General features: G+C 46.3%; 1 protein-coding gene across 2 annotated transcripts; it reads right to left on the reverse strand.

Moving 5' to 3' along the window:
- Positions 1–4,939: 4,939 nt before the first annotated feature.
- On the reverse strand, positions 4,940–16,153 carry DACT1 (dishevelled binding antagonist of beta catenin 1). 2 transcript variants are annotated; one of them, XM_036435334.2, is made up of 4 exons: positions 15,471–16,153; positions 13,004–13,136; positions 12,123–12,278; positions 4,940–7,960 (listed from the first exon to the last, which is right to left on the reverse strand). In XM_036435334.2, the coding sequence occupies exons 1-4, from the start codon at positions 15,819–15,821 to the stop codon at positions 6,096–6,098; spliced, it is 2,505 nt and encodes an 834-aa protein (XP_036291227.1). In that variant the 5' UTR covers positions 15,822–16,153; the 3' UTR covers positions 4,940–6,095. The 2 variants fall into 2 exon arrangements, with proteins under 2 accessions (XP_036291227.1, XP_036291219.1); XM_036435326.2 differs by having other exon boundaries at positions 4,940–8,071.
- Between the last annotated feature and the right edge of the window lie 5,449 nt (positions 16,154–21,602).

Genomic DNA, 21,602 nt, shown 5'->3' on the forward strand with positions numbered 1-21,602 from the left:
CAAGTAAGTAGCCCATAAAATTCAGTACCTTTTTTCTCAGGGAGGAAAGATTTGGAACCCCATTAAAAAATAAATAAAAATAAAATTGGGCCCTAACCAGTTTGGCTCAATGGATAGAGCACCAGCCTGCAGACTGAAGGGTCCCAGGTTTGATTCCTATCAAAGGCATGTACCTTGGTTGCGGGCACATCCCCAATAGGAGGTGTGAAGGAGGCAGCTGATCGATGTTCCTAACTCTCTATCCCTCTCCCTTCCTCTCTGTAATATAAATATTTTTAAAAGAATTGAGAATTATACCCACTATACAGGTCCATGGGATGAAGAAAGCAAGTTACAGAACATATGTAGATTGAGTCTTCATTTTGAAGGGGGAAATGCAAAGGCCATATATTTGTATGTGCATATAACAGAGTATGGAAATACATACACCAAACTTATTGAAGAGTAGAATTTAAGGAGGATGAAGCAAAGGGAGTTTAAACACCTGTGCATTGTCCAGACATATTTTTTCTTTTTGACAATGAGTACTTGTAGTTTATTTAAATAAAGGGAAATATTTTAAAGAGCTCTTTTGTCAGAATAATAGCAGCTATTTGTCATTGAAAATAATGGACAAAACCCAAATTTCCAAGTGCAGTACAACTGCTAGCTACAGGGAAGTCAAGCAATAGACAGAAAAGGACAAACACTGTGTTCTTTGAAAAAAAAAAAAAATCCTGTTTTCACGCTTCTCTTCATTTGGCATTCTGTCACCTAAAATGTAATTATTCAGAAGCTGGTTTTCAGAAAGCTTCCCCTTCTGAGAATAATGCTTTTTGGAAACAACTTGGAAATGATTCAAGAACTGACTGCAGGTCACAGTTGCGTTGCACAATAAGTTTTATAGCCTGCCCCCAAAGAGATTGGATCACAGAACTAGAAAAGATGGAGAGATCATGCCTCACTTGCACTTGGCTTAGATTTAATCTAGTAATCATAGATATTCTAGTTGAAGCAGGATGACTGATTGCATATAAAACATATAAATACAAAAAAAACACAAACACACACACACACACACACACACACAACTCTACAACATTTTGAAGAACTGAGTTGTCTGAGATGTCTTGGTAAAAAAAAAATGCCTAATTGAAAAAAGGATGTCTTGTTGGGGGGCGGGGGGGAATGTCTTACCTTTATAAGCAATAAGGAACTAATTTGCTGTGTTCTACAGGTAAAAGCCTTCTTGGAGATAAGAGGTTCTATAGAGTATAGGAAAAGAAATTTTCCAGGGCAGAATTTAAAAATGGGTAGTTAAGAGATTTGTGTTGTATTTAAATTTGCATTTGAAATTTTCATCTTAATTGAATACATAATATATGAAATGAGATTGAGCTGATCTACAGATTACTTTTAACAAAATTTGTCCTTCTATGCCAAACGTCAGATATTTTAAGCATCAGAAAGAACAATAACTATTGGTGATTGTAAGATATCAAATGAACAAAAATCCATGAGTCCATAGTGATATCCAAAAGAAAAAAGGAATATAACAAGAAAATCTCTTTTCTTGTAGAATGTCGGTTAATAAAAATAGAAAAGATACTTAGAAAACTACCATTTTGCATTCCCAAGGCAATAACTGATTCAGACAAGATCAGTAATATAAGCTAAAGCCCTTTATGAAAAATAGGGTATCCACACAGCACCCAATAATCATCCACAAATACTAAACATTTGCAGAGGAAGAAAAACAAACTTTATAGTGAAGAAATCTCTACTTAGCAATTTAGCCAAGGGATCACCCTTATTCCTTTAAAGGTCTTTTTCCCCCTTTCAAAAATTGATTTTGGAGGGTAGGGAGAGAAACATCCTATGAGGGCCTTGACCGGGGGGATTGAACCCAAACCTGGGTATGTGCCCCAAACTGAACCACACCTGTCAGGACAGGGACCACTCTTAAATTCAGTAATAGTAGGCAGCCTGATATTATGTTCTTTGATGTAAAGCAACATAACCTTCTTGCTAAGAATGGTTAAATTGAATCCAATCAAGCTTTACACAATTTACAGGATACAGAAGAACTAGATGTTAAGACAATATAAGAAACAACCAAATCCAGATTGTGGGACCATCTACAAGATAATTGTCCTGACTTTAAAACCCAATGTCATGTTTTAAAAAGAAAACTAGCCGAAACCGGTTTGGCTCAGTGGATAGAGCGTCAGCATGCGGACTGAGGCGTCCCAGGTTCGATGCTGGTCAAGGACATGTACCTTGGTTGCGGGCATATCCCCAGTAGGGGGTGTGCAGGAGGCAACTGGTCAATGTTTCTCTCTCATTGATGTTTCTAGCTCTCTATCCTTCTCCCTTCCTCTCTGTAAAAAAATCAATTATATATATATATATATATATATATATATATATATATATATATATATATATATTAGGTCTAGTAATAATTAATGTCGTTTTCTAATACTTTTTTAAATTTAATTTATTTAAACAATACAACAAAATTTAATCAACAGTATAGTTGCCGTTGTTTTCTACTACTTGTGCCCAACGCTCAGGAAGCATTTTAATCCCTCTGTTGTAAAATTCTTGTGATTTTGATGCAAAAAATTCGGTCAATACATTTTTGAGGCATTCTTCATTATTAAATTTTTTTCCAAGAAGAAAGTTTTGCAAAGAACGAAACAAATGGTAATCGGAAGGGACAATATCAGGAGAATATGCAGGTTGAGGGAGAACTTCCCATTCCAACTGGTGCAGTTTTTCAGCAGTGATTCTTGCAGTATGCGGTTGTGCGTTATCGTGGTGAAGAATTATCCCCTTCCGATTAATCAGCGCGGGTTCTTTTTCTCTTAAAGCTTGGGCTAACCTTTCCAATTGGGCACTATACACTGCACTTGTAATGGTTTGGTTAGATGGTAAAAGTTCATAATGAAGAATTCCTTTAAAATTCCACCAAACACACAACATCACTTTTTTCGCATGCAAGTCAGGTTTTGGCGTGGGCTGCGGAGCCTCATTTTTGTCCAACCATTGAGGCCACCTTTTCAAATTAACATACAGTACCCATTTTTCATCTCCGGTAACAGTTTGCTCTAAAAACGGCAAACGGTTTTGACGAGAGAGGAGGGAACTGCAAATTGTGACTCTTTGATTACGGTTGTTGTCGGTCAACTCATGAGGAACCCATTTTCCAAACTTTTGGACTTTGCCAAGTGCACGCAATTGATTGGAAATTGTTTTTTGTGAACAATTTAAAGTTGTCGCAAGCTCTTGTTGGGTAATTTGAGGATTTTGCACCAAAAGAGCTTGAAGAGCTTCTTGATCAAAATTGGACACACGGCCTCAACCACTCTTGTCATCTAACAAAAAATTTCCTTCGCGAAATTTCTCAAACCAACGCTGGCATTTTCTGGCGCTAACTGCATCTTGACCAAGAGCACTACAGATGTTTTTTGCAGCCTCACTTGCTTTTCTTCCTAATTGGAACTCGTAAAGCATGCAGTGCCGAATATGCTCTTCATCCGCCATCTTCTTAGCCCTAGTTTTGCAACAAAAACCAAACACAAACTTTTTCAAGCAAAACTTGTTAATTGCACTTCACACGTTCTGTAGATACCACGTGTTTGAAGGTTATGTCAATACAAGTCAACGCCAAGCAAGATTTTAAACGAATGTTTAAAAACGACATTAATTATTACTAGATCAGAGAGAGAGAGAGAGAGAGAGAGAGAGATTTTTTAAGAGACTATCCTATATAATAAAAGCCCAGCAACCTAAAGGCAGAACCAGAATGACCAGGTGACCAGTTGTTATGACGCACACTGACCACCAGAGGCAGGTGCTCAAGGCAGGAGCTGCCCCCGGTGGTCAGTGCACTCCCACAGTGGAGTGTGGCTTGGCTTATAGGGATCAGCGACTGCTCCCACAGAGGCTGATTCCTGCAGGCCATGCCCCCCACCAGTGCATGAATCTCATGCACTAGGCCTGTAGTTCTGGAATAAGAGATCTACAACCAAATACAGTGACATTGACTGAGAGCCTCATTGGGGAAAAGGGAGAAGGGGCTATTAAAAACTGTCAAGCCCAGCCAGGTGACTCAGTTGGTTTGTCTGTCTCCTGTACACCAAAGATTGCAGGTTTGACTCCCGGTCCGGGCACACACCTAGCAGGTTCGATCTCTGATCTGGGTGAGCAATCCTCAGCCTGGGGTTATACAGAAGGCAACTGATTGATGTCTCTCTCTCTCTCTCTCTCAAAATCAATTAAAAAACAACAACCATATCCTTGGGTGAAGATTTTTTTAAAATTCTTGAAACAATATTTGATATTAAGAATTACTGACAATTTTCCTTGCGTTTGTGTGATCATAGTGTAGTTACATAAGAGACTCTTCCATTCATAGGAAATAAATGGTTAAGTTTTTAGAAATGAAATATCATAATGCCTGAAATTTACTCTAAAATAGTACAGCTGTATGGTGAGGAGAGGAAAGATGCCAAAATCTGTCTTTGTCCTTCAAAACCAGCAATATGGTTTAACCTAATAAATACATATAAAGAGTTAAAGCAAGAAAGCATAATGTTAGCAATTATTGAATCTAGGTGGTTTCTATACAAGTGTTTATTGTACTATCCTTTCAACGTTTCCATGTAATAAATATTTTATAGTAAAAAGTTGGAGGGAATTCTAAGAAATATTTTCCTTAAACCACATCTATCAAATTTACCTTAAATTTTAAAGAAGTACCTTAACTGTTTTTAAAGAAGTGGTTTGCTTTCCCTCCTTATTACCATCCATTTGAAGAAAAGTACTAAAACCTGCTTTAATTATTGCAAATAATATTCTAATGCTAGACTAGGCCCAATATAAATCCCACAATAATCAGTACAAGAGTTATAGGTGTAAACATCTGGTTTTATGCCCAAATAACAAACTTAACAGCAGTAAAACAAATCATTTATTACAGCATATAATGTTATATTAAATTTACACAATGATATATAAAAACACATACTGTTTATATCACACAGTAATTTAACATCAACAGGAATATCAAAACAAATACTACTCATGCACAAAACATGCTTGTATCGGTATAAAAAAGCAATTTTACACAATACTGTTTATCAAAAACAATTCTTTTTTTTTTTTTTTTTTTTAAGCCCTTCCTTCCAGACAGGGTCAGTGGTCCGATCTGGACTGGATTGCACTAACATGTGTGGGCCAAGGCTTAGGTGGCACAGAGCTCAGTGAGCAATTGTGGGCTTGCAGTCATGCCCAAGGTTATTTCATGAGGAGTGAATTCCTTTGTACCCACGGACCAAAACTTTATCCAAAAGGCAAGTCCTCCAAGGGAGGAATGGTTGGATTTGCTGCAAATGAGGGAGGAAAAAAGGCATCAAAATGTTGGATCAAACAGCCCTAAAAATGGTTACCCTAACCAGGGCCTAGGCACAAGTTTAGTGAATCCCTTCGAGGGTACTACCAGCCTCTCTATCCAAGTCACTATTAGCTCTCTGGATTTAGGGTCTGGTCTTCAAGTTCTGAGTCTAGTAAACCAACCACACAGTTCTGAGACGGCAGAATGGGAGCGTATGACTGTCTGAGAAATGTTAAGACTGTATAAAAAAAAAATCAGAGAAAACGAACACACTCCCTCATACCTACTTCACACCGTAATGTGATACCTGCCCCTCAACAAGAAAGCCCTCCCGGAGACACTGCCCTAAAGAACCAAGGAGCAAATGTATGTCCTAAATGCCATCTACCTGACCTTCCGGTCAAAAAGTCTCATCCCAATGAAACCATCACAGATGCTCAGGAAAACTTAAAATAACCATCACCACACACACACACACACACACACATACACAAAAATTATGTATGCATTTTTCACCACCATTGAAAAACCTCCATTACTGACTTCTAACCAGCAAAAACACTCTTCACCTTCCATTCAAGGCACCGGTGTGTCCATACATAATGAAGAAGGGATGTTCTTGTACTTGGGATTCCTCTTCGCCAAAGGGAACGAACTCCACGATCACACCCAAAAACTCTAAGACGCCGTCCCCTTTCCCTTCGACCAGAGGTCCTCACACCGTGGTCATCAGCTTCAGAGAGCCGGAGCGGAAGCGGAGGATCTTCTTCTTGAGGTTGTGGGAGGCCTTGATTTTGACGAAGGTCTTGGCGGGGTTGCCGCGGCGGTGCAGGTCCGGGGGCCCCGCCGCGACCCCCGGGATGGGGAGCGTCTGCACGAACTGGGACCACAGGAGGCCGCCGCTCTCCTCCGAGTCGCTGGAGCTGGTGCTCTCGCCCGCGAACTCGGCCTCCTCGCTGGCGCTGGACTCGCTGTCCCCGAAGCAGTTGGTGGTGTAGTTGCTCTGCTCGTCCTCGCTCGTGTCCACCACGGTGGAGTGGAAGAGCGACTCGCACTCGGCCGAGTACTCGGAGTCGCTGGCCGCATAGGCGTAGGGGCTGCTGGCGGCGGCGAAGGGCAGCGCCACGGGCCCCGCGCACAGCCCCGCGCCCTCCCGCCGGGCCCGCCGCGCCCGCCGCAGCGCCTCTTCGTACGAGGCCTCGGCGGCCGCCCTCCACCGCCGCGAGTCCGTCCGCTTGTGCCGGGGCTTGGCCACCACCGCCTCGCGCCCGTGGTGCCCGTGGCCGTGGCCGTGGCCGTGGCCGTGCGCCCTGCTCCCGGGGCCCCGGTGCGCGGCCCCCAGCGGCCGGCTGGGCACACCCGCGTCGCCGTGGGCGCCCCCGCTCCTCCTCCCCCGGGCGGAGGACACCTTCCTGAGTTTCTTATTTGTATCCGTGTCATCGGGGAACCGGCACTTCTTGCCGGCCGCACGGGTTTTCTCCCGCACGGTGGGCAGGGCGCCGCCGCCATCGGGGCTGTGGAGGGCCTGCGCCCGGTGCTTCAGGGCGGAGCCTCTGGGGGGCGCTGCAGTCCGGGGGCCCCGGTGCAGCCGGACTCCGGGCGGCGGCTGTGGCTGGGGTGCAGGGATGAAGTGCGCCTTCACCAGAGGCCCCTCTTCCAGGCTCTGAGAAGAGGAGCCCTCGCTTTTGAAATCCAGGGCAGGCCGCTCTTCCACGGCGGAGGGGAAAGCTGAGGATGGGGGTGCGGGCGGGGCAGGAGGGGGTGCGGGTGGAGGGGCGGCCTGCAGGCTGCTTTTCTGTGCCGGCTTTTTCAGGGGCTGCAGGACTTTGTTCTCCTGCAGCGGGGCGAGGCCTCGCCCCGGGCTCTCTTTTGGAGGGGCAGCTGGGACCTGGCTGCTCTCCTTGGGGGCCTCTCCTGTCCCGGCAGTGGGGCCGCGCCCATGCTCCTGGGAGGCCAGCTTGGCATGCTTGGGTGGGTGCTTGCTTTGAAGGTCAGAGGCGGCACCGGGCGGGCTGCAGCCCTCGGGCAAAGGCAGCCTCTTGCTTTCCAGTTGGTCTGCCTTCGATTCTTTAGACCACTGCTTCGGTGGGGAGAACGTCGTCCCATGGTCCAAGGAGGGGACCGAGGGCAGAGGCGCCTGTTTGTTCTTAAGGTTCCCAGGATTGCCCTGGGGGACAGCCCCAGTCACCCGGACACAAACGCTCCCGTTCCTCAGAAGTCCCTTGGTGGGGTCCGCGTTCACGCTGGTTCTGGGCTTGTTGGTCCTCACCGGGTGTGTCTTCTTCTGCACCAGGCTCAGAATGTAGCCGTCCATTTTCTTGCTGGATGAGGGATGGGGAGCAGGCCACACGCTGCCCGGAGACGGTAAAGACGCCTCCGTCTTGATGGCGTCCAGCTCAGATCCGACACAAATGTCACCGGTGTGGTTCCCCAGCCTCTCCTCTTCCCTCGGAGGGCTGCCTGTCAGGCAGAGGAGAAACATGGGGCTCTGCACGGCCACGGCATGGAGCGGGCTGGGGTAGCGATAGACGTCATTCCCGTTTTTAGACACCAGATCGCACTGGTACTTGGGATTCACATCTGCAATGACACCAAGGGGATTAAATTGTGATGTGGATGGGGAACAGCCAACTGCCTCTGAGGCCTGGTCTTCACAGTGGCCTTCTGTATAGTCCAACCATCCTATGAGATCTGGAAAACATGTAAAGGTACACTCTGAGGAAATGAACGGGTCGGCACCAGCTTGACTCTGGCCAACTTCTAGGAAGACAAGTTCATGGGTAGAGAGAGAATGCCAAGAATCAACAAATACAACATGAGCTTTACATACAGTGCAGACTACTGGAGGAGGGGGAAAATATTTCACAAAGAAAATTTTATATAATGTAGCTTCTGAAGAAAAAATATTCAGCCATTAAAAATGCTTTATCTATTTGTATCTATATCTACCGTGTTTCCCCAAAAATAAGACATCCTCCGAAAATAAGACCTAGCACATGGAAAGATAAGATATCCCCTGAAAATAAGACCTAGTGCAACTTTGGGAGAAAAAATTAATACTGTATAAGACACTCTTATTTTCAGGGAAACGGTATATATGTATTAGAGGAAGAGAGGGTAAAAGAGAGAATTGATTTGTTGTTCCACTTATTTATGCATTCATTGGTTGATTCTTGTATGTGCCCTGACTGGAGACCCACAACCTTTGGCAAATCGGGATGATGCTCTAACCAAATGAGCTATCTGGCCAAAGCCAAAAATACTTTCAAATTATCAAATAATATGGGGAAACACTTTAAAGTTTAGTGAAAATCAAGATATAATACCAAACTATGATTATAATTTTATTAAGATTGAATAGATGTAGCCAAAACCGGTTTGGCTCAGTGGATAGAGCATCGGTCTGCGGACTGAAAGGTCCCGAGTTCGATTCCGGTCAAGGGTATGTACCTTGGTTGTGGGCACATCCCCAGTAGGAGGTGTGCAAGAGGCAGCTGATCGATGATTCTCTCTCATCAATGTTTCTAACTCTCTATCCCTCTCTCTTCCTTTCTGTAAAAAATCAATAAAAATATTTTAAAAAAAAAAAAAAAGATTGAATAGATGTAAAAAGAAGTCTGAAATGAAGCACACCCAGCTGCTAATTGTAGCATCTTAATGTGGTAAGAAAACAAGCGGTATAAACTTTCTCCTTTGTTTTCTATTCTCTAAATTTTCAGTAAATATGTATATTGTATTATAACTGGAAAAATAAATTTTTTGAGTCATTTTTTCTCTAGACTACTTTCCCCTTTTTTCTATTCCTGGTTTCTCTTTAAAATACTTCAGATAAATTATACTTTCTATGGGCTTTCTTCTCATTTTGTATTATTTATTTTTTTAAAAATATATTTTATTGATTTTTTACAGAGAGGAAGGAGAAGGATAGAGAGCTAGAAAAGTCGATGAGAGAGAAACATCGACCAGCTGCCTCTTGCACACCCCCTACTGGGGATGTGCCCGCAACCAAGGTACATGCCCTTGACCGGAATCGAACCTGGGACCTTTCAGTCTGCAGACCGACGCTCTACCACTGAGCCAAACCGGTTTCGGCTCATTTTGTATTTTTTAGACCTAATTCTTAATGGCATATGTTCAAATATTACTGTCAATTGAAAGGTCAAATTTCAATACAGACTAATCAAATTTAAATAATAATATATTTTCAATAGTGACACTAACATAAAAACAGTATTTTTTAAATAAGAAGGATTTTTAAAAAATATATTTTATCGATGTTTTTACAGAGAGGAAGGGAGAGGGATAGAGAGTTAGAAACATCAATGAGAGAGAAACATCAGTGTGCCTGCAACAAAGGTAAATGCCCTTGACCGGAATCGAACCTGGGACCCTTCAGTCTGCAGGCTGACTGCTCTATCCACTCAGCCAAACCAGTGGTTAGGGCAAGAAGGAATTCTTGATAACACTTTAATAGATTAAGTAGTGGAATTAATAAATAAATGTTCACATCATAAAAATATAGATGCCAAAATACAATGAAATCAAGCTTTCTTGCTTAATTAAGCGATTTTGATCTCCTATCGTGGTGAATATTAGAATTTTCAAGTCGCTTTAAATGACCTTCAGTTAGAGAAAAAAAATCAAAGTTTTTATTATTATGTAATTTGTCCTCCATTATATTTATTCCTCCAATGCTGAAAGCCTATGTGCCAGATTCTATGTTAATTTTAAGGGAAAACTCCATGAACCTTAATGATAATTAGCAGTTTTGGGGAAAATATAGTCTAGACTCAGAAGTAACATAGTTAATTTTTAAAGAAATGATCATTATAAAAGTGCCATATCTACTCCCCTCTCCACTTCCATTCCCAATAAGTAGCTTATTGTAAGGAGAACCACCTCTTGCTAATATCCTTGCCCAGCCCTCCTCCTCTTCTACCCTAAGGCCTATCCGCCTTGCTTAAAGCCACATTAAACTACACTTTACCATTTCTCCCTTTTCCCTACTTAGCGTTAAGGAACAAGACAGACATCCCAGCCCCCAAGACCCAGCCCAACCGTCTCAATTATGTGAAGATGTAGCATTTGGGAGAGGGGGCTGTCTTTGAGGAAAACCCATACCAAAGTGCCTTTAATGGGTTTGCAAGTTTCCTTCTGAAACCAGATCTGTAGAGTGAAGGGGAGCAATTACCAATGAACTTGAGGTCCAGACATTCTAGATAACCCTGATCTGTTGCTTCCCCAAATGACTGCTGCTGACAGCGCACCCTGTACAAATACAAAGACACCAGCCAATTAGCAGCTTCAGTTGTTGGTGTGTTTGCATTGCCTGGACTGAGGAATCCGGCCTTAGACCCAGGTGGAGAACACAAACCAAGAGTACAGTGACTTGTGCCAGCACCTACAGCTCCCCTACTCTCCGTATTCCCTCTGCTCTTTTGAGGAATCAAAACAAAGCAGAACTAAGGGAGGAGTCCCGAGTTTCAGCAACAGCTCTGCCATTCAGCAGATGAGGAGCCTCTGACAAACTGCATCCAAATCAAATCTCCCCCCTTTTCAATGAAAAAGTTGAACACCAACAACTTCTGAATTCCCTTGGTGTGATGTGATGGAAAATCATGCACTTGGCAGTTAGTCCAGAGCATGAATCCTGCCTTTAACACTCACTAGCTATTTAGCCTTAAACAACATACCTAATCTAACCTCACTAGGCCCATTTGCTGATACATAAAGTGGAGCTAACAACACCTGCATCCTGCCCAACAGCTGGAAGGAGCCAAAGGAGATGAAAGTACACAGACTCTCCAGTACAGTGACAGTGATGCATAGCAGGAATGCAGAAACTCTTCCAGGACCAACAATAGCATGAGTCTCTGTGGAGGTAACTGCAAGGACAGCCCAAAATGAGAAACAATGGCACATGGCCTAAGGTACATCCCCTCTGGCCCGCTAAAAGGGGAGCTGCCATCAGACAAAGCCTTCTGGAGATCGTGGAAGCGCCACTGCTCCCTGACGTGCCAAGCAGCCCTTGGCCAGGCTGGCAGATATATTTACCTTAATGTAAGCTTCAGCTTTAAATTGTTCAAGAAAAAAGAAGATCCAAAGTGGTTTTCAAAAGAAAATACAAGCAAGTGAAAGCCTACCAAAGCCTGTTAAGCAAAGGCTCAGAAACAGAGCTCAAAACTTACATAGGGATGGGAAAATAAAGATAAAAATTATGAACAACAAATATGTAACTATCAACAAGTGAATCTAAAAACCAAGGGAATTAAAAAATCTGATGAACAATATTAACTGGTGAATATAATATAATAGAATCAGAGGTATGGAAGGGGAGTGGACTAACGATTCTTAGGGAAAAGAAGAGTAGGGGGTGTGGGAAGAGACTGAACATAACTGTGCACCTATGGATGAGGACAATAGGGGGTGGAGAAAGGGCAGAGGGTGGGGTGGGAACCTGGTGGAGGGGGAAAAAATGAGGAACTTTTGTAATAATCTGAACAATAAAGATTTATTAAAAAAAAAAAAAGATGAGCTGAATATAAAGCCACGTGGCACCCGAAGACCAGAATAGTGGGCATCTTGGTTCTAGATGCAGCTGTGGGCCCTACATGTGGCAAACCGATGGAATTCTCGTCGCTTTTGTTTTTCAACAGTAAAAGGGGTTGAAGCTACATAACCTTTAAGGAATCTTTGACTCCTTCCAATTAAAAAATTGTGTATTAATTCTAAAAAGGCTTACCTGCAGATTTGGGGCAACTCTCTGAGATCGTCAAGGTTGCCTCCAAGGGACTGCAAAAGCAGGTGCTGGAATGACAACTGGATAAGCACTCACTGAAGACCGAGTTAGAGGAATTGGAAAGGGATCCTGAAGCCCCATCACTCAGCTCATAAAACCCTACAAAGAAAGACACCATTTGGAATTAGGATCATGTCATGCAATAATACACATCACAATGTGTTAAAGCTTTGAGAAAAGGTAAGAATGGAAAACTAAAGGAGGGGTGGCTCACCGGACTTAGTGTCCCGATTTTATGGTTCTGTTTCAAGCAATTCTTGGAAAAAGCAAAGAGCGCATAACTGTGGATACATTTCAAAGTTACTCTCCCAGTCCAATTGACCCCCCTTGACCCAACCTTTAAAGATGTGCAAGGAAAGAGACTTAGATCTATCACAGCCCCAACATGATCATGAGTGCTTCAGAAAGAATAACTTGAAGAGAAAACAAATTTAAGGAGCCAAATGGTTTAGAAGAAAAAAGAAAAAAAAAAACTTTCAAAGTGGTCTCAGGAAGTTGAAGTGTGACTAATTTTCTAGCCCAGTTCTGACTTTCTCAAATTTCAAAGGAGGACCGCTCTTCCAGAAATGTGAATAGAACCTTTTATTTTTAAACTCGGGGGGGGGGGGGGGGGGGGGGACTCCAGTCAGATCAATCTCATTATTAAAAATGTTGTAGTCTGGTTTTAGTTCCCTCTCCTACAACTAAATGGCAGGCAGACGGCCTTTGGATTCTCCCTGGCCTGGAAACACGCTCCATTGCCATTTGCAGGGCTGGGAACGTTGAGCACAGGGCCCAGGTGGAAGTCCTGCGTGCAGACGCTGTGGTTGTGCTCACACTCTCACCTGAGCTGGGCCGGCTGTCTGTCTCCAGGTGCTCTTCAGAGGTCTTTTCCACGTCGAGTCTCAGGTCACTTATCTGCTTGTCAAGTTCTTGCAACTGATTCAACAAACCAGCATCTCTCCTCCTCAAACAATTCTGATGAGGGAGAAATGGAGAAAGGAAACATGTTGAACACATTCTGGTGACAAAGAGCCAGAAAGCTGCTCTAAGTCTTCGAATGACCATTTAGAGCACATGTGTCAAACACAAGGCCCGCGGGCCAAATCCGTCCCGCCAGGCCTTGCAATGTGGCCCGCACCGCGCTGTCATCACTGCACTCGCTGTCATCACTGCACTCCGCTGCGTTTCCATCACAATGACAGTTTATGACTGTTCAGTAAACCATTCGGCCCGCGATTTCGGCTGGATTTTAGATTTTGGCCCCTTCTCTGATTGAGTTCGACACCCCTAATTTAGAGAGTTCTCCAAGTCTTCCAAAGCTAAAACTGCCTGGGTGACCTGAAATAAAGGAAAAACTTCAAGTCCTATGTTTAATTCCACTTTCTCACACTTGATGGTGATATCAAATTTCTTCATAAAAGCAAGACTTGCTCTCGGTTTCGACTAATATATACAAAGTTAGGGAAGAATGAAAAAAATGCACTGAGATTTTATGTAATCTGCACTGCGTCCATGTTTTACAAAATAGGACTTCACAGTCCACGCCTTGATTGGAAGTCGGAGTATAACAGATTTCCTATCTTCCTTAGGTGAGACTTTCTGGCCAAATGTCCTGCAGAGCTTTGTTTTCTATTAGTTGCTTTGTGGAGTTTAATCAGTCTTAGGGCCTTTGAAAGTGAGAAACTAATACTAATAGCCAGTGCCAAGTAAAATGTGAGCTGGCAGAATTCAAAACCCTCGAGGGAAGGTCCATCCAGATTTGAACTCCACTCGGGTTTCCAAAGGTGACAGATCTGTAGCGCTAACTCACACCGCCACCTAGTGCTTCCTGCTGCTGGAAAAGGGGGAGGGAAACACACACACACACACACTCAAAAAGGCATCTGGTTCAAATCACAAATGCCAAGTCTACAAATGAAAATAGTGCCACAAACACTGGCCTGGAATTCTCCTGACACGCTGCTGCCCCGCTCCCCTCCAGGGACCACGGGAATGTGCCTCTCACAACCCCCCTAAGTTTCAGGAAGACAAAAAGGGGCTGTTGTACAAGACAATGCATGAGATGTCAGCGACCAGGCACCGCTGGCAAGCACTGGCTCATCAAATCAGCATTACATCCAAATATCTGGTCTAATCCCAGCGAAACACAGGAACATGCCAAGGTAGAGGTGTTACAAGAACCACGATGCATGCATTGCTACTCCTCTCTCTGTGTGTCCTTTGACTTAAAAAGCATTGGTATAAACCATCTGCTTGTCTGCTAGGATGAGTTCCTTCAGGAGGAAAAAAAAAAAAATGAACCTAACGGAATAAGAGCACTTTGAGGCTCAAGAGAGACAGAAATTATCTGGAAAGAGATAATCCAAGACAACCACCCGGCATCGCTGCCGCGTTCCTTTCTGCAGACGGGACCCTATCTGGCATGTGTCTAGTTTCAGATCCTATCACATGGTCAGATAAGGATTTTGTGTGTGTGTGTGTGTGTGTGTGTGTGTGTGTGTGTTTCCCCCTGCTGCTGCTTTCAAAACTACATTTTTTGAGGTCTCTGAAACAAAGCTGCCGCCATCATTCCGAGGCGGGGTCAAAAGCTGTTCACCGATACACGAAGCGCCAAAGTTCTTCCTCCTCCCCGTTAATGAAGATGACACGGGAGGACGGGGGCGCTGGCAGGACCCCAATAACATACATGCTCCCCGCCAGCAGGTTCTCTCCTCGCCCACCTCCACCTCCCGCCACAGCCAGCAGCACGTATAAACTATATAAGAGGAGGGGCACTTTTCCCAGCCAAATTTCCACCCGCTGCGCCTGTGTCAGCTGCCTGGTACAAAGGGCTTCTCTGTGCACTGAAGCAGCGGCCCCAGCAGAGGCTGGCATGCCTAGGAGAGCCCCGGGAGGGGCCGGGCTCCTACGTGCGCTTCCGTGCGATCGTAAAAAAGCAGCAGGTCCCCTCCCCGGCTTTTGTCCCCTCTCGGCGGGAGGACCTGCAGCTGAGGCGGCCTCCGGAGGAGATGGCATTTTAAAGGAGGGCTCTGCAAACCCTCGGGGAGAGAGCGTGCAGTCACTCGTCTGCACAGGAGAGGTCACATCCAGGCCACTCCGAGAACCCCGAGGGGAGAGAGGCCACCCCTGCCCTGCGGATCGCACGGGATCGCCACCCCCTCACCTGGCACAAAGCGGGGCGCAGGCAGGAACCGGGATCCGGGAGGGCGGGGGTCCCGGGACCCGAGAGAATTTCCCCAGCCAGAGGCTCGGCACTCCCGCGCCACCCCTGGGTCACCTGCCTGGCTCCCACCTCCGGGCACGACCTACCAATTGCTTCCGCAGCAGCAGAATGTTCTCCTCCAGGAACTTCTCCTCCAGGCGGCTGCGCTGCGCCGCCTCCCCCGGCGGCAGCTCCCCGGCGCGGGGCGCGGCGGCCGCACCCCCGGGGCCGCGCAGGGCGCCGCGGACCAGCAGCTCCTGGCGCTGGCGCAGGTACTCCAGCTCCGCCAGCCCGGCCAGCGTGGCCTCCTGCCGCTCGCGGGTGCGCTGCCGCTCCGTGTCCGCCTCGCCCTTGTCCCGCCAGCGCCCCTCGGGCTCCGCCGCGCGCTGCTCGCCCCGGACCGGCGCCGGCGGCTCCAGCTCCCGCGCCGCCACCCCTCCGGCCGGACTGGGCTTCATGGCCCCCGGCCCCGCAGCGGGCACCCGTCACCACGGCCGGGATGGTCGGGGCGCAGGAGCGGGGCGCTCAGCACCGCGGCCGCGGGCTCATGCCGCCCGGGCGGCGCGACACCAGCGGCGGCGGGGGCGGCGGCCGGCAGCGCTCGTGGCCCGCGGGCTGCAGCCGTCCCGGCCCCGGCGGCGCCGTCCGCGGGCCCCGCCGCTGAGAACGCCCTGCCCGGCGCTACGTCACGCGCGGCGGCGGCCGGGCGAACCCCCGCCTGGCGCCCGCCTCCCCGCGCCGGCCCCTCAGCTGCGAGGCGCGCTCCCCCCGGCGGCCCCGCGTCTGTCAGGGTCGCCGCGCGCGCCGCGCCGGCCTCCGCCCGCCCCGCCCCCGCCCCGCCCCTCTCCGCCCCCCTCTGCCCGCGGGTCCCTTCGCCCCCTTTCCGAGCGGACTGCACCCGGTGTCTGCTCGCTCCTTATTGGTCCTTCCCCGCCTACAAAGTCGGGGGGCGAGCACCCCGCGCCCAGCCTCCCGGTGCAGCCGGCCTCGCGGCGGGGTCTGCGGAGCGGAGGGCGCCGCGGCGGGGCTCCCGGGAGAACTTTCTGAAACTCCGCGGAGCGCTGCGTGTCCCCAGCTTAACCCTTTCCCCGCGCGCCCCGCTCTCCTCCCCGGGGCCCGCGCCAGGTCCCCTCCACCTCGCCAGGCGAGGGACCGAGTGCATTCGGTGGCATCCTCCCCGGGTTGGTTTTTCACTCCTCTCGGTAAAGGCGAGCACTACAAAGCACGGGGCCGTGTTCTAACACTGTCCAGCCCCGAGTTTGGGGCCGTTGGGGTTTGCCTGTGGAAGGCATTCCGAGCCCGGCAGCGGGACGACGCTGTCTGGAGCGGCTGCGTCCATCCAGTCTTTTACGAGCTCCGGGCTTCGGGGCGCGCGCGCGTGCGCGCCCCGGGGTGGGTGTGAGTGTTTTATTGTTATTTAGTCTGCGCTCCGGAGAGCCGACTCCCAAACCAGACTGCCGAAATCTGAATCCCGTTTCCTGCCGACCCTAGGTGGGCGGGCAAGAGACTTCACCTCTTTCTGCCTCTGTTTCCCGGACGGTTAAATGAGCTACTGACAGGATCTGCCTGTTGGAAGAATGATGATAAAATATAGCATAGTACAATATACGTTGGGGGTGTGGGGTGCGTTTACAACGTGGCAGGCACATAGGAAGGCTTATATGAGTTCTAGCTTTTTCTTCCCCTTCCCCCCCCTCTAGAGGGACTATAAATTTTCCCCGTCCAGTAGCATTTGCAGTATGGTCATCTCTGCTTGAGACGGGGTCGCAGGGAATTTCTGTAGGATAGGGGTCTGGAAATGCCACTGGTTTGTGGGAAAGGACCATATCTATTTTGAAAGAACAGGACATCCAAGAGGCTCAGATACTGAATCCAGCAAGTCACAATTTGCTGAAGTTCAGGCAAAATGTGTAAAGGAGTTCATCCTCTCATTATTTCAGATTCTTCCACCTTTGCCCAGCTGTTTACCTCTGCTAAAAATTCTCCATTTCTCCCCTCTGTGTGCTCTAACTTCCCCTCTTGGTGCATGGGACCACTCTCAACCAACTGAGCCACACCAGCCAGGCTGTACATTGTCTTTTTATTAATGTACTTTCTAACTAAGTAGTACCCTTTTAATCCCTGAGATAAATAAAATCAAGTTGACATTTACAAAAGAAAAAAAAAAGCAAGTGTTCCCTTGTCATTCCCCAACCACCTCCCTATGGCTGCCTCTTCACAGGCATAAGGGGAACTATGACTTCAGTCGTGATCATAATTAACAAGATTGTATCTTAGAACTAAAAATGGAATTATGTTCAGGTGTTCATCAGCTTTTAAGACAAAATCCGTTTTATTCAGGTCCCCTATGCTTTATGCCTGCTGTATGCCAAACACTCTACTTGATATTATAAATACAGGCACTAAATTTTTCTCCCAAATTTTAGTGAGGCCCTAGAAAATAATGACTGGTCCTGTTGGCCAAATGCCACTCATCCATGTCCTCTGTCATTCATTGTCTCATTCTATTCATTTCTAGGCAAGCTGCTTGCTTTCTAGTTCTGAATCAGATTCCTTCTGGCCGGGTAGAGTCTATTATTGTGGCCTGTGTTCTATCACACATCAACAACTATATTTATATAGTTGGGGAGGAAGCTGAAACATGTTTTTGCACACTACTAATAAATCTTGTTAAAGCAGACAGACAAGTTGCTATTTCTCCAAAACTGCCCACCTTCCCACCCCTCCCCTCACCAAATGCCACTTTTGAGTTGGCTCATTAGCCCAAAGCAAACCATTTGCCATAACAGCTTGTACATCTCCTTGAAAAAGTGTTCCCAACAAGTTTAAATATTAAAATGAATGTATTCAGATGGCTCTGCCAATAAAATGGTCACAAATAGGAAAAAAAGGTTATGCTTTCCACAGTATCCATTACACATTAATAAATAATGCTGTTCATTCACACGCCAATTAAAACAAACTCAGGCTGTCAAACGAAGTAGAAGTGAGGAGCTCAATGCTCTAATTGTTTCTCCAGGAAAACTCCCAATTTTCGTCAGATTAAGTGTGACTGGTTGACTTGCCCCTGTTCTCTTCTTCACCCAACAGCCCACTTTTCTCCCCTCTAGCCCAGGACTCCGGCTTTTCTTCCCTCGGAGTCTTTGTTTCGGTGGCAGGTATTGGAAGGCAGAGGGAAGCAATCACCGGCTCAAGGCTCACCGCTCCTTTTCGTTGCCAACAGGGTCTCACTTTTCTCTAGTGTTTTTCATTTTTCCCTCTTGTTTCTTTTTAAAGCAGTGGCTGTGCTTCTTCCTTATGGCTACTTGGTGATCTCCTTTCTGGTATGGCTCAGCCCTAGTTCATTCTTTTGCCCCACCTCTGTCTTCTCAGAAAAACTGCTAATCCACACTCAGAAAGGGCAGCACTAAAGATGGGTGGGTCTGCCCTCTCCCCCACTGATCTGGAGCGGAAGATAAAGCTGTCAGCATGAAAAAGAGTCTTGATGGAAGGTATCACAGTTGTGTAGCTTATGCTCAAGGGTATTTCCTGGAGATGAACCTTCTTCATCATACAGCCTGACTGGTCTGCCTCTGGGCAGAACAGCTCCCACCAGCACCCCCAGCCCAGTCTGAGTATCATTCTTCAGATGCCTTATCCAGCAGTGAACTTTCATTGCCGTCAATTGCACGTTTTGCTGTAGAGCAAAGCAATGAAATGATGCCTTGCAGCTTTTATGGCCAAACAAACACAAATGATGTAATTGGGAAAAGCTGTCTCCGAATAGGAGGGGGAAAATAAAGGACAATCCTTTGAGTTGGGGTGATGACCACCATTTGAGGGTCTGGGATCAAAGCTCCAGCCAGACATCAAAGCCCATTTGAATCTAATGCCAGAAGAGCCACAGTGAATTAAACATCATGTATACACTAATTATAGCTTGACCCCCACAATCCTGCTTCAGAGAGCACACACAGGGGAAAGAAAGCAGACATTGAAACAAAAGATCAAGAAAAAGGAAAGTTGGTAACAAGACTGGGCAACAGCATGGCCCTGACCACTTGAAAACTCTTTTGAGGGCAGAGGGGATAAGGGACTGGCAGCAGAAACAGCAAACTCTGGACAATGCCAGTCTTGTTTGCAAGGCTGTGTATGAAACACTCTCACTGACGCCTGCACAACCAAACACTCGTTATTCCTAGAAGAAAGGTCATCTTTTTGCTGTTGTAACGTTAGTAAAGAGGTTCCCGGGCACCAGGTTTCTGTGGAAGAAGCACAAGGTGATTCCATGAAGTTTGGGGGTCAGTGCTTCAGGAAGCTCAGGCTTGCTCACAGAGCACACCATGAGGTCCAGACACTCACATCTGTCTGGGAGTGACCTGCATTCCTCATGGTCTGAATTCATAGTCTGAATTCCTGATGTCCCCACCGACCTCGGACTTCAGTCCCTCGGCTCTGCCACTTCTGCTGGTCATCTTTACAAACGGGAGGGACAGCACCCCAACTGTGCAAATACTCCAGAACTCCGTGCCTAGTAACACCAAGAAACAGTGAATGCGACTTCATCCACAGGCGGAATTTCAAAGTGTCTCCAGACAAGTGGCCTCTTAAACGTGTTGCCCTTACTGGTCCCCATTTATCTGAAACTCTCAGTCTCATGCCCTGGCAAACCATGGCACATCGGCTTTAATAATGCAGAGAACATGTTCAATAGTATTTCTTTGTAGATAAACATTAGTGATTTCTTAAAATAACAAAATCTAAATGTACAACCCGATATCTTAATAAGAAAAAAATTTAAAAGTGAGCCTTCTTATAAAAACAAATAGACACCATCATCATTATATCACATTACTTTGATTAGTCATTTATTCAGCAGGTATTTGAGCATCTATCTAATATGTGCCAGGAACTGGGGATACAGTGGTGAACAAATCAGACACAGTCCCTACCTTCATGGAGGTTGTGGTCTAGGAGATAAACTGGCACTAATTAAATAACATACATATATGTGATATATAGATAGACAGATATATTTATGTCCAAATATATACTATATACTATATATATTTATGTCCAAATATATGTAATTCCAGATTAAGAAACAACTACTACATTTTGTAAAATAATATTTTCAAAGCAGATATATTCTGTGATTATACCTAAAAAAATTATAATCAAATGAAATTACACACAAAAAGAAAATTAATGACCTTGCCCTAGTCGAATTGGCTCAGTGGATAGAGCATCCACCTGCATACTGAAGGGTCCCAGGTTCGGTTCTGGTTAAGGACACATGCCTGGGTTTCGGACTTGGTTGGTCCCCAGTAGGGGTCGTACAGGAGGTAGCCAGTCAATGATTCTCCCTCATCATGGATGTTTCTATCTCTCTCTCAATCTCCCTTCCACTCTGAAATTAATTAAAAATATATATATTTTTAAAAGAGATTAACTACCTTTGTAAAACTTGCGTTTTTTACAAGGAAGGGAATCTTTTATATTTTACTTTTTATTGTCCTTTAAAAACAATATTTTTTTCTCCTTAAAGCTACAATTGAAATATCTATAAGGAAATACTTGCCCCATAGCAAAATAATTCAGCATTTTCCTTTAAGTCATTGAGAGGTAGTCACTAGGATGTGTAATTAAATTAAGACAACTAATCACCTTACAGATCTATTTCTGACCTTCTTCCTCAGAATACTCTCAGAAAGGAGAAAGAGAACGCGTCACTTCAACTCATGATCCTATGAGCCATTTCCCATACGGCTTACTGATCATTTCTACACCAATAGAGGCATGACCGAGGTGATGTTTTGAACGTGGTGATTAACACGGAAGCCTCGGCTTCTGCTTTAGAATGTGGGCGACTGGGCCAGTTCTTCCATTTCCTTTGCTCCTGAGGATGCGAGAGGCAGAACCAGAACTCAAAACAAGTTCCCACGTGTAGTTCTGGGCCTGTGTTTGCCCCCAAGAGACCCACAAAGCCACTTTAATTAAGATCCCTGGGGGCCCAGGCCTCCCTGTGGAAAGCCCCAATGCCATTATCACCCAGGGAGCGGCTGAAAGCGCGCTGCTGGCCGAGGCCTAGGTGGCCCGCCCCTCGGGGAGCCTTCCTCTAATCCCCGGGCCTCCGCAGCAGCCGTGTGAAGAGTAGCACATCCACTTCAAACCGGATTTGGGCCTTGGGTATGTTTAGGCGGCGAAGGCTGGGGGTTGGGTGGTGACGAGCCTTGGATTCAAAGAGAAGTCAGCTGGGA

Source organism: Pipistrellus kuhlii, unplaced genomic scaffold (assembly GCF_014108245.1).
Source record: "Pipistrellus kuhlii isolate mPipKuh1 unplaced genomic scaffold, mPipKuh1.p scaffold_m20_p_1, whole genome shotgun sequence".
NCBI lineage: Eukaryota > Metazoa > Chordata > Mammalia > Chiroptera > Vespertilionidae > Pipistrellus > Pipistrellus kuhlii.